The following is a 12137-nucleotide window of genomic DNA, read 5'->3' on the forward strand; positions in this document are numbered from 1 at the left end:
TGTGCTTCACACTCCTAATAGCTTTGTGTGTCAAACACACTATTACTTGACTGGCACTGCAGTGATGGCGCCGGCAGCGCATGGAGCGACGTCCCGGCAGGGCAAACGCGGCGCTGTGGGCAAGGCCAAGCTGGGTCGTGGTACTACAGGCATGGGAGCCAACCCAAACAAGCGCAAGAAGTCGAAGCTGGTGGTGACATTTGACCCAGACAAGAGAAAAGAATATCTCACGGGCTTCCACAAACGTAAGCAGGAGCGACGCCGCTTCGGTCTGGACATGGAGGCGTACAAGGTTAAGAAGCGGCAACTTGAAGCCAAGAAACAGCGACGCGAGGAACAAAAGGAGAAACTGGCGGCGCTCAATCTGCTAGACGACGATAAGAAGGACGAGGAAGAAGAGAGCGAGGCTGAGAGCGAGTCGGATGGCTCCGATAACGAGACTAAACTCGTGCTGGGCGGCGCTAAGGCCGTGACTAAAGTCGAAACTTTTAACGATGACTTTACTCAGGGCAAATTCGGCGACGTGGTGACGGTCATGACGTCGGTGGGAGATTTACAGAGCGACAGCGACGACAGTGGAAGCGATTTGGAGCCCTCGGACGACGAAGAAGAGGCCGACAAGCCCAAGCACCCAGCGTTCCATCACAAGAAGAAAAAAATCGACAAGGAGCAGCACTTGACACTATTCCAGCGGATACAGCAGCAACGCAAGGGCAAGGCTCTGCCGTCCAAACGCTCCAAGCTCAAGGATGCCCGTGTCGCACGCAAGGCTATGATGGGCAAGAAAGCCAGCATTGTGACGGGCAAGAAACGAGGTGCTGAGGACGGAGACGGAGGAGGTTCCGCCGTCAGCAAACTCAACAAGAAGCTCAAGATGAAGCGCCAACAGGGCGGCAACAAGCGCCACAAGAAGCGGTAATTGACCAGTCAATTGTAGCAACTTTAGACGCGCAACACTATCCATTCATGTTCATGTTATTCTTCTTAGCTGATCACTTCAATACTCTCCTACTGCACGTCGTCACTTCCACACCTTAATGAGTGCGTCACGACCACTGGAAACCAGCATGGGGCTTGGATTCTGGCTGCTTCCCAACTCCACAAGTGTCAGGTCCAGGATGCAGTCCGTGTGAGCCGGAGACGGGGGTACGAGGCCTCTTCGTTCCATGCTGATAGCGGACTCCACACCTCCAGCTCCCGAAGCTGCTGCACCCGCGACGCCTCCCGGAGACGAGTAGAAGGACGAGTCCTGACACACAGTAATGAGAGGAGGACTCAGCTTACTCCACGCCAACTCAGGCTTCGTGATGGCTTGCGCGGTCGAGACTGGCACCGATGGCATCTCATCAAAACGTTTTGGAGCAGACGCTGACGAGCTCATGCGCCACCAGTCGTTAGGAGGAGCTTGGTTGTCGTAGAACGACTTGGCTTCTCCATTGCCGCAGACAGTGTACGATTGCTTTCCATTGCGAATATCCCAATACCGCAGTTGTCGGTCTTCTCCGCCAGTAATCAACGCGTCTCCAATGCCACGCAGATGCAGGGATGGACACAACATCGCACGTACACTCGGTTCTTCACTTAGGGGAGACGTGGCGATCTCGTCGAAGGCCGTACTGATGCCAAGGATGCCCAGGAAACTTCCAAGTACACTGCGACTACGGTGAGGGATCGGCACGTGCAGAAGTGTTGGACACTTGCAAGCTTCGGCTTCAGATGCCTGCGCTTCAAGCGTACGGAACACAGCACGACAGGCGCCGATACTGAGGTCGAACACCGCGACTTCACCATCGCCAGCAGCCACGAATACTAGCGGCACCGACGTCTCGTCAAGTGGCAGCGTGTTGGGCAAACCCAAGCAGGGCTGGAGTCTGTGGATCGCACGATGGGACGAGTGTCTCCAGACCCGGATAAGCACCAAGAAGCGCAGATCCCACAGACACAAGAAGCCTCGACTCGTTCCAACAGCTAACCAACTCACGTCTAGCGAGTGCGTAATGCATGTAATGTAGCCCAGCTCAGGAGATATACTGAGAGTCCAGGCTTCACGGCGCATACGCAGGTCCCACGCGTGGATCTTGCCATCGCGAGTAGCGTACAACAGTAGAGACTCCGTGACGTTGTTCAAGTAGTCAATTGCCATGACTGCGCTGTTGTTCGCACGCAGCTCCTTGAGACCAGTCGTCTGTACGTTTCCACCCACAGAGTTCACCTTATCCACTCGGAAGACGTGCACTGTGCCGTCACTAGAGGCCGAGGCAACCGAGTGGCTATTGGTAAGCACCTTCATATCGGTAATCACTCCACCCTGGCCATCATACGTGCATCGTGATCCTTGATTTACACTGTGCTGCAGCGATCGCACGGACCAAATCTTCACTGTTCCGTCGTTTGAAGCCGATGCTAGGAAGCTGTAGTCTTGAGCAGCATTCACGCGTGTAACAGCACCCGAGTGTTCCGCCAGTTCCGCCACCAGCACGTTCTTGCGAGGTTGCCAGTTGCGATAAGACGAGCTAGGGTACCCACCACTGCTGCTCACTCCGTTGGCACTACTCGAGCTGCTTCCAGGACCGTTACTACTGGAAGAACTGCCAAAGTTTCCGGGTGTTACACCTCCATTGATTGCTGCAGCTGCTGCCACCGCTGCAGTAAACGTACTACCACCGTTTGGAGGATACGTACTACTGCCAATCTGAACTGGAGATGAATTTACACTCGAAACACTCGTGCCTCCTCTCTCGCTGCCTGGTGCTCCATTACCTACCCCGGAAGTTCCGAAGCCATCCATCAAGCAGTATGGACTTGGTGCGTGACTGTAGATAGAGTAAGGCGAGCCATCCGAAAGCCGCAGCGCACCAAGATCAGGTGGCAACGGAGGGATACCCAGTGCGTTCAGACGTGCTAGCAACTTGCGAGGATTTCCGAGCGCGGGGTCCATCGCTGACTCCTTGAAAGCGAAATAGTGGTGATACGTTGTGTGAGCCTTCTTGATCATCCTCTGTCTAGGAGGCGATACAGGCGACGCGTGGACTGGATGGTGATGCGGATCCAGCAAGCTGCTCATACCGTCGCCGCCGTACATATCGCGCATATTCATGTTAAGCATACTCACCATAACTCCACCGCTGGTGGGTGCGAAGTGGTTGGAATCCATTTGGCCCAGTCCAGAGTCGTCCAGCGAAGAGGATAGAGAGCCAGGAGGAACCACAGACGACGGACCCGTTACTGTGATCGGAGATGCTGAAATGGGTGTGCTTGGCTCCACAAGGCTGTACATCTTGCCCACATGCGACAACGAGAGGCTCTCCAACGAGGGAGTTCCAGTCGGTGATCCATTCTGACCAGCTCCACGATGAGACGGCGAGCTGCCGGCTGCATGCGAGCGAGACCTCGTTACCAGAGCAGTAGATGTAGAAGCTGCCGACGTGGATGTAGAGCTACTGGCCGTTGCAGAAGAAGACGACGAGATGCCAAAATTGCTGGCCTTCAGAGGTTGAGCTGTCGAAAGTGCAAAGCGCATATCGGGTACGAAGAGAACACGAAGATGCGAGCGCGAAAGCTTGCGAGCGAATGGGTTGCTGCTGGTTCCAGCGCCACCCCCGACAGTCACCGATGTGCTAGACGCTGAACCGTGCGGTGATCCAGCACGATCGCTCTTGGAAGGTCCTTGCATACGTGCAGCTTGCTCTGTCTTGGCCATTTCCAACTTGCTGCGCATCTGCATTGAGGCAATCGACACGTACTGTTGCATGAGCTTGAGTGATTGGATCTCATTTTTGCGCTGATCGTAGACTGAAGACACGCCATCATCCACACTATTCGAGATAGTTTCTGCGGTTATCGCTGCAGACGATGCGACTGCTGCACCAGACGATTGTTGACGGCACATACCGTACCCGTCAATCGAATCGGAGCTCAACAGAGGGTCTCTGTTCTTACGAGACGCAGAAATATCGCTGATCGGCTCCTCTAGAGACTCTCGCGACGTCGTCGTCATTGCAGTGAGAGGCGCAGGTGGGATCATATCGTCATCACTCTCTTCACAAACCTGCGAAACAGATCTCTCCATTTCAGCAATGACTTCATTGAGGCCAGAAGAAGACGAGGACGCTAAAAGCGCGCGATCGAATGTCTCGCGCGACACATGGGGCCGACAGCAATCTCGAAGTCGCTTGGTGACTGCAGAAACCTCTTCGTCGGGTAGGAACACCATCGTCTTGCGCAAAAATGGCCGTAGCAGCGGACTCAAGAACACATTGGCGTCCACACTGCGCAGCTTCAAGGCAATCTCGCCCATCAGCTTCAACACAGCGTCGCGTATCCACCAGCTCGGATGCAACAGCAACGAACACGTCATACGAGCCTTCTCCACGAGCGTACTGATTTTTTTCTGGAACAATCCGAGCTGACATAGTCCAGTTAGACACTCCACCGCCTTGGTAATGACAATCTCCTGTACATCAAACAAAGCCTGCTCAATGCACGGCAGGATGTTGTGCTCCACAGCTACAGGTCCCACAAATGAGCACACGCCAACAATGTAGTCAAAGAATGCGCCACGTAGCTCCCAGTCTGGATCGTTGAGGAAAGTAATGAGCTGTGGCAGCACCACGTCAAGAGTACGTTCTTGGCCGAAAAAGACGCAGAGTCTTGTGATATCGACGAGCAGCGCGCGCTTGACAAGAGACGACGAGGCCTTTTGATCGGGCGTAGTGAGCTGGATCACGAACCGAGAGATCATTTTGTGCAACACACTCAGCTCCTTATCAAAACTGCTGGACGCCATGTACAACGTGCTGGGAACAGACGAATCGGTGCCTCGGTTGGACATCGTGGCGGCCGATCCCGACGACGTTAGTGTCTTCTGCTTCATAGCGTGCGCGATCTCCAAGAACCGGCGACTGGTTTCAGCCAATTGGGGTAAACACTCGGCAAATGTGATACGAACCAACTCATCCGGATCAGACTGGAAAGGCACCATAGCGGGCAGCACATACTGTGGGAACACTGAGGCGTCAGCAAGTGGGAAGGATTCCACCAACGACAGCAAATAGGTGATTGTGCGGAGAGCCAAAGCGCGCACAGTGGCGCTGGGATCGTCAATAACCTCGAGAAGGTACGGAATCAGACGCTGCAGTCGAGCTTCGTCGCTTGTGAACTGACCCAACGCACGGATCAGATACAGCGCTGTGAGCTTCGACTCTGGAACTTGAACATGTCGGAGACTAGAGCAAATGAGCGACAAAACAATAACGATGCCGTTGCGATCTTGAGGCCACGGTTCGCTACCAGGATATGTCGGTGGCTTCATACGTCGTGACTTACTTGAGTGTGGTGGCGGTGTAGCCGTGTTACTCTTAACCGAAGATCCGTTCATACCCGCTCCGTCTTTGCCTCCAGCATCCTCCGATGTTTCTTCATCCAAACGACCTGTGGACGGCTCACGAGCATAGCCTAGAAGCAGCGAGTTGCTCTTCTTCTGGTTAAGAGCATTAAACTGGTCGTGCAGCTTCTCAATCTTCTTCTTCTGTAAGGTAGAACTGAGACCACGCATGTCGTTCTCTTTCTCCTTCATCTTTTGAAGCTTCGTGAGTGCCGAGTTGTCTCGCTCAGCCTTCTGCTTGCCGTGTTTCGTAGGAATCGTCTGGTTCAGCTCTTCAAGTACACGCTGTGCTACATGCGTCTGCTGATCTCCTCCTGTGGCCGTCGCTAAGCGGTCTGAGCCGTAACCTTCCTTCAACCGCAGCTTAAAGAACTCTTCCCCCTCTGGGTCTTCAACACCCGCTATTTCACGCACCAATCGTCCATAATACTTGCATACAAGGCGGATACGTGCATCAGGCACTTTTCCACCGCGACTCAGCACCAGCACGAGGAAACGGAACAAGAAGTTATCGAAATACGTCGGAAACAGGCCACTTGGACTCGTATACTTGGCCAGATATCCACTAGCCGACAGCCGTGCAGTCGGATCCAACTGTAGCATGTGCAGAAGCAGTTCCTCAAGACGTGGGTCTCCCACTTTCTTCAGCTGATATCGTAGCGCCTCTGAGTCTCCAGTACGGTATTTAAGCAACGACGGGAGATCGAAGAGAGGTTTGCCACCCAAGAAAAGCTCAGCAATCACACATCCAGCCGAGAAAATATCCATAGATTCCAGTAAACTGCCTTCACGACGCGAGCGAGAATAGGACGAGGGTGCACTGCTATTCGACGCCGTCAATGGAGGCGTTTGCATGGGGTTTCCTGTCGTTGTTGCACTGCCCATGCCCATAGCCAGAATCTGTTTGTCCACTTCTTCCACTGTCACTTCACTATCTGCCATTCTAGAGAGCATCATCGCAGCATCGGGTGTTTTCATTGAGTTGATCCCTCCAGTCCCGGGCGTTGACCCAGTAGCTCCACTCATCGACACAGATCCTTTACCGTAAAATCTCTCTGGTGCCACACTGCAGCCACGTCGAGTGGCGTCAATAGCACAAAAGTAGTAATTGTAGTCTGCAGGGTCGTCCTCCGGGATGTAGGTCGGTTTAAACGGCGCAAAGTCCGTCAGAAAGACCCAATTCCAGCTTGTCACCATGACGTTCTCCTGTTTAATGTCTCCGTGGCAGATGCCCTTGGCATGGCTCTGCTCCAGCGCTCTCAGTATCTGAAAGGCGATCCATTTCTTCTCCACCATAGTCAAGAACGGTCTGGAACAGATACGGTCGTATAAATTCGAGGCGAAGTATTGACGCACCATGAAGGCCACATTGTACTTGTTGGACAACTGGAAGTCTGCGTATGGGATCACATTCGGCTGCTGTTCCACGGAAAAGGCGAGCGCTAGACGGCGCAATGCCACCTCAGCGCTGGTTAAGGACTCGCGTTCGTCATATTTACGGTAGATCTTGACCACTAAATGCCCCTCGTCACACTTGCACGAGATGCTCTTGAGGAATTTGCCGTCTCCAATCAAGCTGCCAAACATCATATCCATCGAACGCGGCGTGTAGTCCATGAGGAAGGTGCGGTACTGCGATGCACTGTCCAGCACGCTCTGCGGCTGCGCGCGCGGCGCGGCGTTACCCATTCTGACAGGGTGTTACACCAACGGGAAGCCTGATGATCCCTCTACCCAAAGCGAGGTCTGCGGGTCGATACAAGGCGCTCTGAGGCACGTGAGAAGGCTTGCAGCACGCGGCTTGTGAACGGTTTTTTCTTTGATGTCGCCAGTTGTAGTGATGAGCCGAAATGTACCTGGCTTATGGTACACATGACGACTACCGCAAAACAACCAATCAGATTTTCTTTATGCTTGATGTGATTCGCTGGGTTAGTCCAATATTCTCAACTCACATCCAATCATCATGATGAATTAAACGAAAATATTCACATGAAATTCAATTTTTGAAATCACGTTTTCATTACGCAGGCATGTCGTCGTCGCACCAGCGACACGGACAGCGGCACCAATGTGTCCACGCCACCGAATTCTCATGCTACTGGACCCGGCTCTGCGCTGGCCCGACCTCCCGCTGCAACGTCATCCGCATCGTCCGTGTCGACACCATCCCCTCCGCCTAATTCGCCAGCACGTCGACCGCACGTAGCTCCCATGGGGCGTCAGGCCGCCATCCACGCCACCCCAACTGCCCCGAGACGCAAACACAAGGCCACACCACCGCGTCAACGTCCCAGTAGCCCAACCACAGCAACACAGGCCGTCAAGAGAAGGAGGAAGCCCGGCGAGCATGCAAATTGCAACAGGCGAGGACGCCAGAACTTGGACGGCAGCCACCACAAATCAGCACATCATGCACACGAACATGCTCTCCGATTTTGCTTGCCTTGCTTCAGTCGGCGCGAACGTGTGGGCCGCTCGTCGCGGATAGTGCTGCCGGCTTATCCACGGCTGCGGCAGCAGTGTCTACGATAGACTGGCATTAGAGACCTTGTGCAACAGTTTCAGAGCAGTAAATTTACAGTGAATAATTATTCGATTACTCAGGGAAGATATGTGACTAAAGCCTTGTGCAGGAGTCTCATTTAAAAAAGGACAAAGCGAATGGACAGTGACAGCTCCAGCTCGGGAGACGAAGAAGTGGTGATAGCTGTACTGCTATCCCAGGCAGACAGCGCTCGACCTCTCTGTCGCTTTAACTTCAGTCTGCCCTCGACAGACCCATCATGGAAAGCAAAGTTCCGCTTTTGAAAAGGAGGAGCTGCTCGTTCTCGTTGGGTTATTTAAGCTGACGGGCCCATTTCCAACTCGTCAGCGCTACCTGGTGTCGGCTTTCGAGACTTTCTGCATCTTTCTTCGCCGAATGGTGTATCCAGCACGTTTGAGTGACATCGAGGACCTGTTTGGCCGTGACAAAACTGCGATCTCGTTGATTTCAAATGCAGTATTGGACCATCTCTACAACTCGTTCCACCATATACTTAATTTCGACCATGCTCGGCTCACAGAGGAGACGCTAAGCTCATACACTAGTGCTATTCGTTGCAAAGGGGCACCCTTACACACCTGTGTTGGGCTTATCGATGGTACCGTACGCCGTACGTGCCGTCCTACACGGCATCAAAAGTATATATTTAACGAACACAAGGCAAGTTATCACAATTTTAGTTTTTGTATTTTACTAAACTCTGTTTTGTTGCCTGGCGTAGAGAAAGCATGTCTTAAAGTATCAGCCGGTTCTTGCTCCCGACGGATTCCAGCTCGTTGCGGCGAAAACCATCTAAGAGGGCATTGAAACGGCGACGACAGGCCTTTCCGTCTGCTGTACATGACGGTAGAGCTGTCTTGAGTCCAGTTACAACGCTAGCCCAAAACACTTGGGTCTCTCCGTGGACAGCAGCCCAAGGTCGGTGCTTAACAGTTTTTTTCAGCAGCAGAACGTCGCTAGACGAAGCAAACCGGAAAGCTTTCTTGCGCTTGGCCTGGTTCTCACTGTTGCCGGGGGCTTCTGCCGGCTCGACAACTTTAGTAAGGACTCTGGTATCTTCGTTATCCATGCCGCTTTTTTTTTGCTTTATCCAGCCACTAGTTTTGTGTTACACAGTGAGGAGGAAGCTAAAGTACTTTCCTATCACCAAAATACAGTGACATTCTTACCCTAACCGCGTGCGTCCTCACTGTTTCTTTTTTCTGTTTGTGGCTGTTGCGCAAGGTCTCTATTAACAGTGTAATAGCTCGTTCAAAGGCCCCGAAAAAATGGTGAAAGATGATTCGGATTGATTGAGTTTTAATATCGTAATCTCCTTAGTTCAATAAAAACTGAGATCTGAATTTCCCACAATTCAGTACAAATCGATCGTACGCTTCCTGCGAGAATGATCGCTCGGTTCAAAATATGCGTAAGCTCCATTCGTGCTCGCGTTCCCCACTGCCGCGGCAAGCCAAAACGTGATGATATAATGTTATTAGCCAACTCGCGGTGAGCATCACTGCGGATACTGCTTTCTCTGGTGATCCAGGCACTTAGCTTGTTCGCAGCAAGGTTTACGTACGAGTGTCCAGCGGAAAATCGACGCACCGCTATACCCACGTCCCACCCGTTCGCTCATCAAGCCCAAAACCACGACCTTGTCCTGTGCTTGGAGCCGTCGATTTCTTGAAGGTTTTTGACCGGTTCAACTCGTCTCGTAGTAAAGTTCTTTCCCAAATTAGTTTTGCCACCAAAAATAACGGGCTTAATGTTTCTGTTCTGATCACCTGCTTCTGTCGATCTATTATGAACGAGCTACACTCTACATTGGAAAACATCGCCCCCCCCCCCCCCCCGCGGTATTTTTCGTGTGGGACACATAATATATTATCTCAACAAGAGCCATCACAAACGGAAGATCAGCACAGTCCCCAGTGGCTGCCGGTGGGCTAGCAATTCGTGCATCCATCTACACTAACACGACCGCTATTTCATAGAGAGCTGGACAACAGGTGAGACTTCATGTATTGCTATTCATTGGAGGTAAAATATCTAACCAGAGTGTTCTTCTGTGCTGATGTGTTGTATAAGCAGCCCGGATCCTCTCCGCACTTCTTCCGTCCCTTCTGGCAAGCACTACACGCAGTTGAATTTCGCTTTTTTGGATGTTGCAGCTCTACCAATGGTGCTGCCAAGTCAGCTTGCGCTGTTGATGCCTTTGAGCGGGAGGTCGATTTCTTAAGCGCATGCGGGGTGTGTTCTCGTTCATCCTCACACCTGAATAGTATGATCGGAAAACATTCAGAAGATGTGGCCATTTTCCTCGGACACCATGCAAATTCTTCGATAGTTTTCGCAATTCTTCAAGGAGTTCGTCTGCAATTCGAGCAGCAGGAGTGTGGCTTGCAAAAGAAACTTGGAGTTGCTGGTGTAGTGACGACACCTCAGTGCTGGCACGTGGCGGATACGTGGCAGCAGTGGATGATTGAACTACAGGCGGTCGTAGTGTGGCAGTATCAGTTTGGAAGAACGTTGGTTGATAGCATCTCAACACTTGCTTCTTGGGTTTGTACACGGAACGGGAAGATGTTGGAGTGTAGCGATGAGTTTGAAGCAGACGTGTGTACTTGGAGATTTGTCGTCTTCAAGGCAGCTTCCACGGTTCGAATGCTGCGACGCCGTAACTTCCGCTGGGAATTACTATTGGTGGCTACTACAAGATTGTACATGACAGTCGTGACGAGGACAGATTCAGCCCATGCCCGACGAGGAACTAGTTGCTCCCTTCCCAACTGCCGAAGTAACTTGTACTCTTCTGCAGAAAATCCGGTGGCACCTCGTGGTTGGTATCATCGAGTCGGAGTGGGTGCATGAATACGCGGCGATCAATACTTCCGGTTTGAAGTGCTGTAGCATTTTTTCGTAAGCAGTTATTTTATGGAGGTAAAATGCTGTCTCGACTGGGTCAGATTAGATTCGAAGGCTTTGGGTTGGACACGTGCACTGTGAAAGATGCTCTGCCACGTCTAAAACGAGAAATCTTGTGGAGTAGCTGATCGATACTGGGGCGGTTTGAAAGTGGTGGACATGAGGCTAGTGATAAATTCCTGGTCGCGAGAGGTTGCAACTAGCCCTCTGGTTTCGTGGCTACACAAAAGTGCCGAGCGGCATGCTGCAATAAGATCAAGCTGGCCTAGCTCGGGATTTCTGCCGTATTGTGCTCCTATGGTAAGGTTGTGTTGAACGATGTGAATGTCTAGGATGCGAAGTCCAACTTCTGCCCGCACGTCCGTCCAAGTAGCTTCTTTAAACTAGAATGAAACCCCTCTAACTGACTGGTTGAAGTGATTCGGACAGGAGGTCCGCCACCTACAGTGTACACGTTTGACTCAACATGTAGATCCCCTCGAGCTATCTGCTGGACGTTGCTTTCTATGCACCCTTTCCATTCGGCCTCAGTGCAAGACAATTCCTCGATCCGAATTCTGCTTAATTCATCGCGTAACCGGGTCTCCATGTCCGTGGGTGCTCTGAGCTCCTAGTTTACATCATACATAACTTCCTTGAGCTGCTTGCACAAGAACTTACGAGCAGGTTTCGATTTCACTTTTTCGCTGAAACGAGTAATAACGTGAAAAGGATCTTGCTTGACCTGGACTGTGTTACCGTATGTTTTTCCGATTAGTTTTCGCACGGTTGAAGCATTGTCGCTAACGTCAAAATGGTCACCGTCAGCCGCAAACTGGGACTTTACCTCTAGAAGCAAACTCCCCATTTCATCATCATTTTCAGACCGTGTCAGGCGACGACCTAGTATCTGACTAATCTTGTTCTGTAATAAAAGTAGCATTTTGCGTCGTCTAAGCTCTCACGCTGTCCTTGGGCACTGCAGACTTTAAGACGCTTGCAGAACTTCACCGAATGGTCCATTCTCATTACTTTTTCACTTCAACTTGCCGCATGGCGATCTCACACAAAGATCCATACAAATTGGTTACTTTCAGTCAAGTGTCAGTTAGAGATCCATGAGAGAGAACTTTACTTATAAGGACGTAGCCCGCAAGAGATGGCAGTGAAGGAGGAAGTTATGTAGCACTCTGCTCGTGATTTCGCTTCACTGCGCACGCAAAAATTGACAGTAAATGATAGTAGCGGTTCTGACGTCGCCGCTCCAAATGGGAAATCGTACTAGCCAATCCATTCGGGGACATTATACCTTCATGA

General features: G+C 51.7%; 4 protein-coding genes across 4 annotated transcripts; 3 read left to right on the top strand and 1 right to left on the bottom strand.

Annotated features, from left to right (window-relative positions):
* The first annotated feature begins 19 nt into the window (after positions 1-19).
* Positions 20-1109, top strand: PPTG_03760 (hypothetical protein). Its single transcript, XM_008897527.1, has one exon. It carries the CDS (start codon positions 65-67, stop codon positions 917-919), a length of 855 nt encoding a protein of 284 aa, XP_008895775.1. The 5' UTR covers positions 20-64; the 3' UTR covers positions 920-1109.
* PPTG_03761 (VPS15 protein kinase) lies at positions 869-7231 on the bottom strand. The gene has a single exon (XM_008897528.1). It carries the CDS (start codon positions 7070-7072, stop codon positions 1022-1024), a length of 6051 nt encoding a protein of 2016 aa, XP_008895776.1. The 5' UTR covers positions 7073-7231; the 3' UTR covers positions 869-1021.
* A 2-nt stretch (positions 7232-7233) lies between these two features.
* On the top strand, positions 7234-7918 carry PPTG_21501 (hypothetical protein; the record flags this gene model as incomplete). Its single annotated transcript, XM_008898300.1, has 2 exons — positions 7234-7314; positions 7415-7918. The coding sequence occupies 2 exons, from the start codon at positions 7234-7236 to the stop codon at positions 7916-7918; spliced, it is 585 nt and encodes a 194-aa protein (XP_008896548.1).
* A 2753-nt stretch (positions 7919-10671) lies between these two features.
* Positions 10672-11455, top strand: PPTG_21502 (hypothetical protein; the record flags this gene model as incomplete). Its single annotated transcript, XM_008898301.1, has 2 exons — positions 10672-10810; positions 11289-11455. 2 exons carry the CDS (start codon positions 10672-10674, stop codon positions 11453-11455), a joined length of 306 nt encoding a protein of 101 aa, XP_008896549.1.
* Positions 11456-12137: the final 682 nt, after the last annotated feature.

The sequence above is a fragment of the Phytophthora parasitica genome (genome assembly GCF_000247585.1).
Source record: "Phytophthora parasitica INRA-310 unplaced genomic scaffold supercont2.6, whole genome shotgun sequence".
NCBI classification, from domain to species: domain Eukaryota; phylum Oomycota; class Peronosporomycetes; order Peronosporales; family Peronosporaceae; genus Phytophthora; species Phytophthora nicotianae.

Bases quoted from the DNA above. Each gene is read 5' to 3' on its own strand.
- PPTG_03761 (XM_008897528.1), bottom strand. From the start codon at position 7,072: ATGGGTAACGCCGCGCCGCGCGCGCAGCCGCAGAGCGTGCTGGACAGT.
- PPTG_03760 (XM_008897527.1), top strand. From the start codon at position 65: ATGGCGCCGGCAGCGCATGGAGCGACGTCCCGGCAGGGCAAACGCGGC.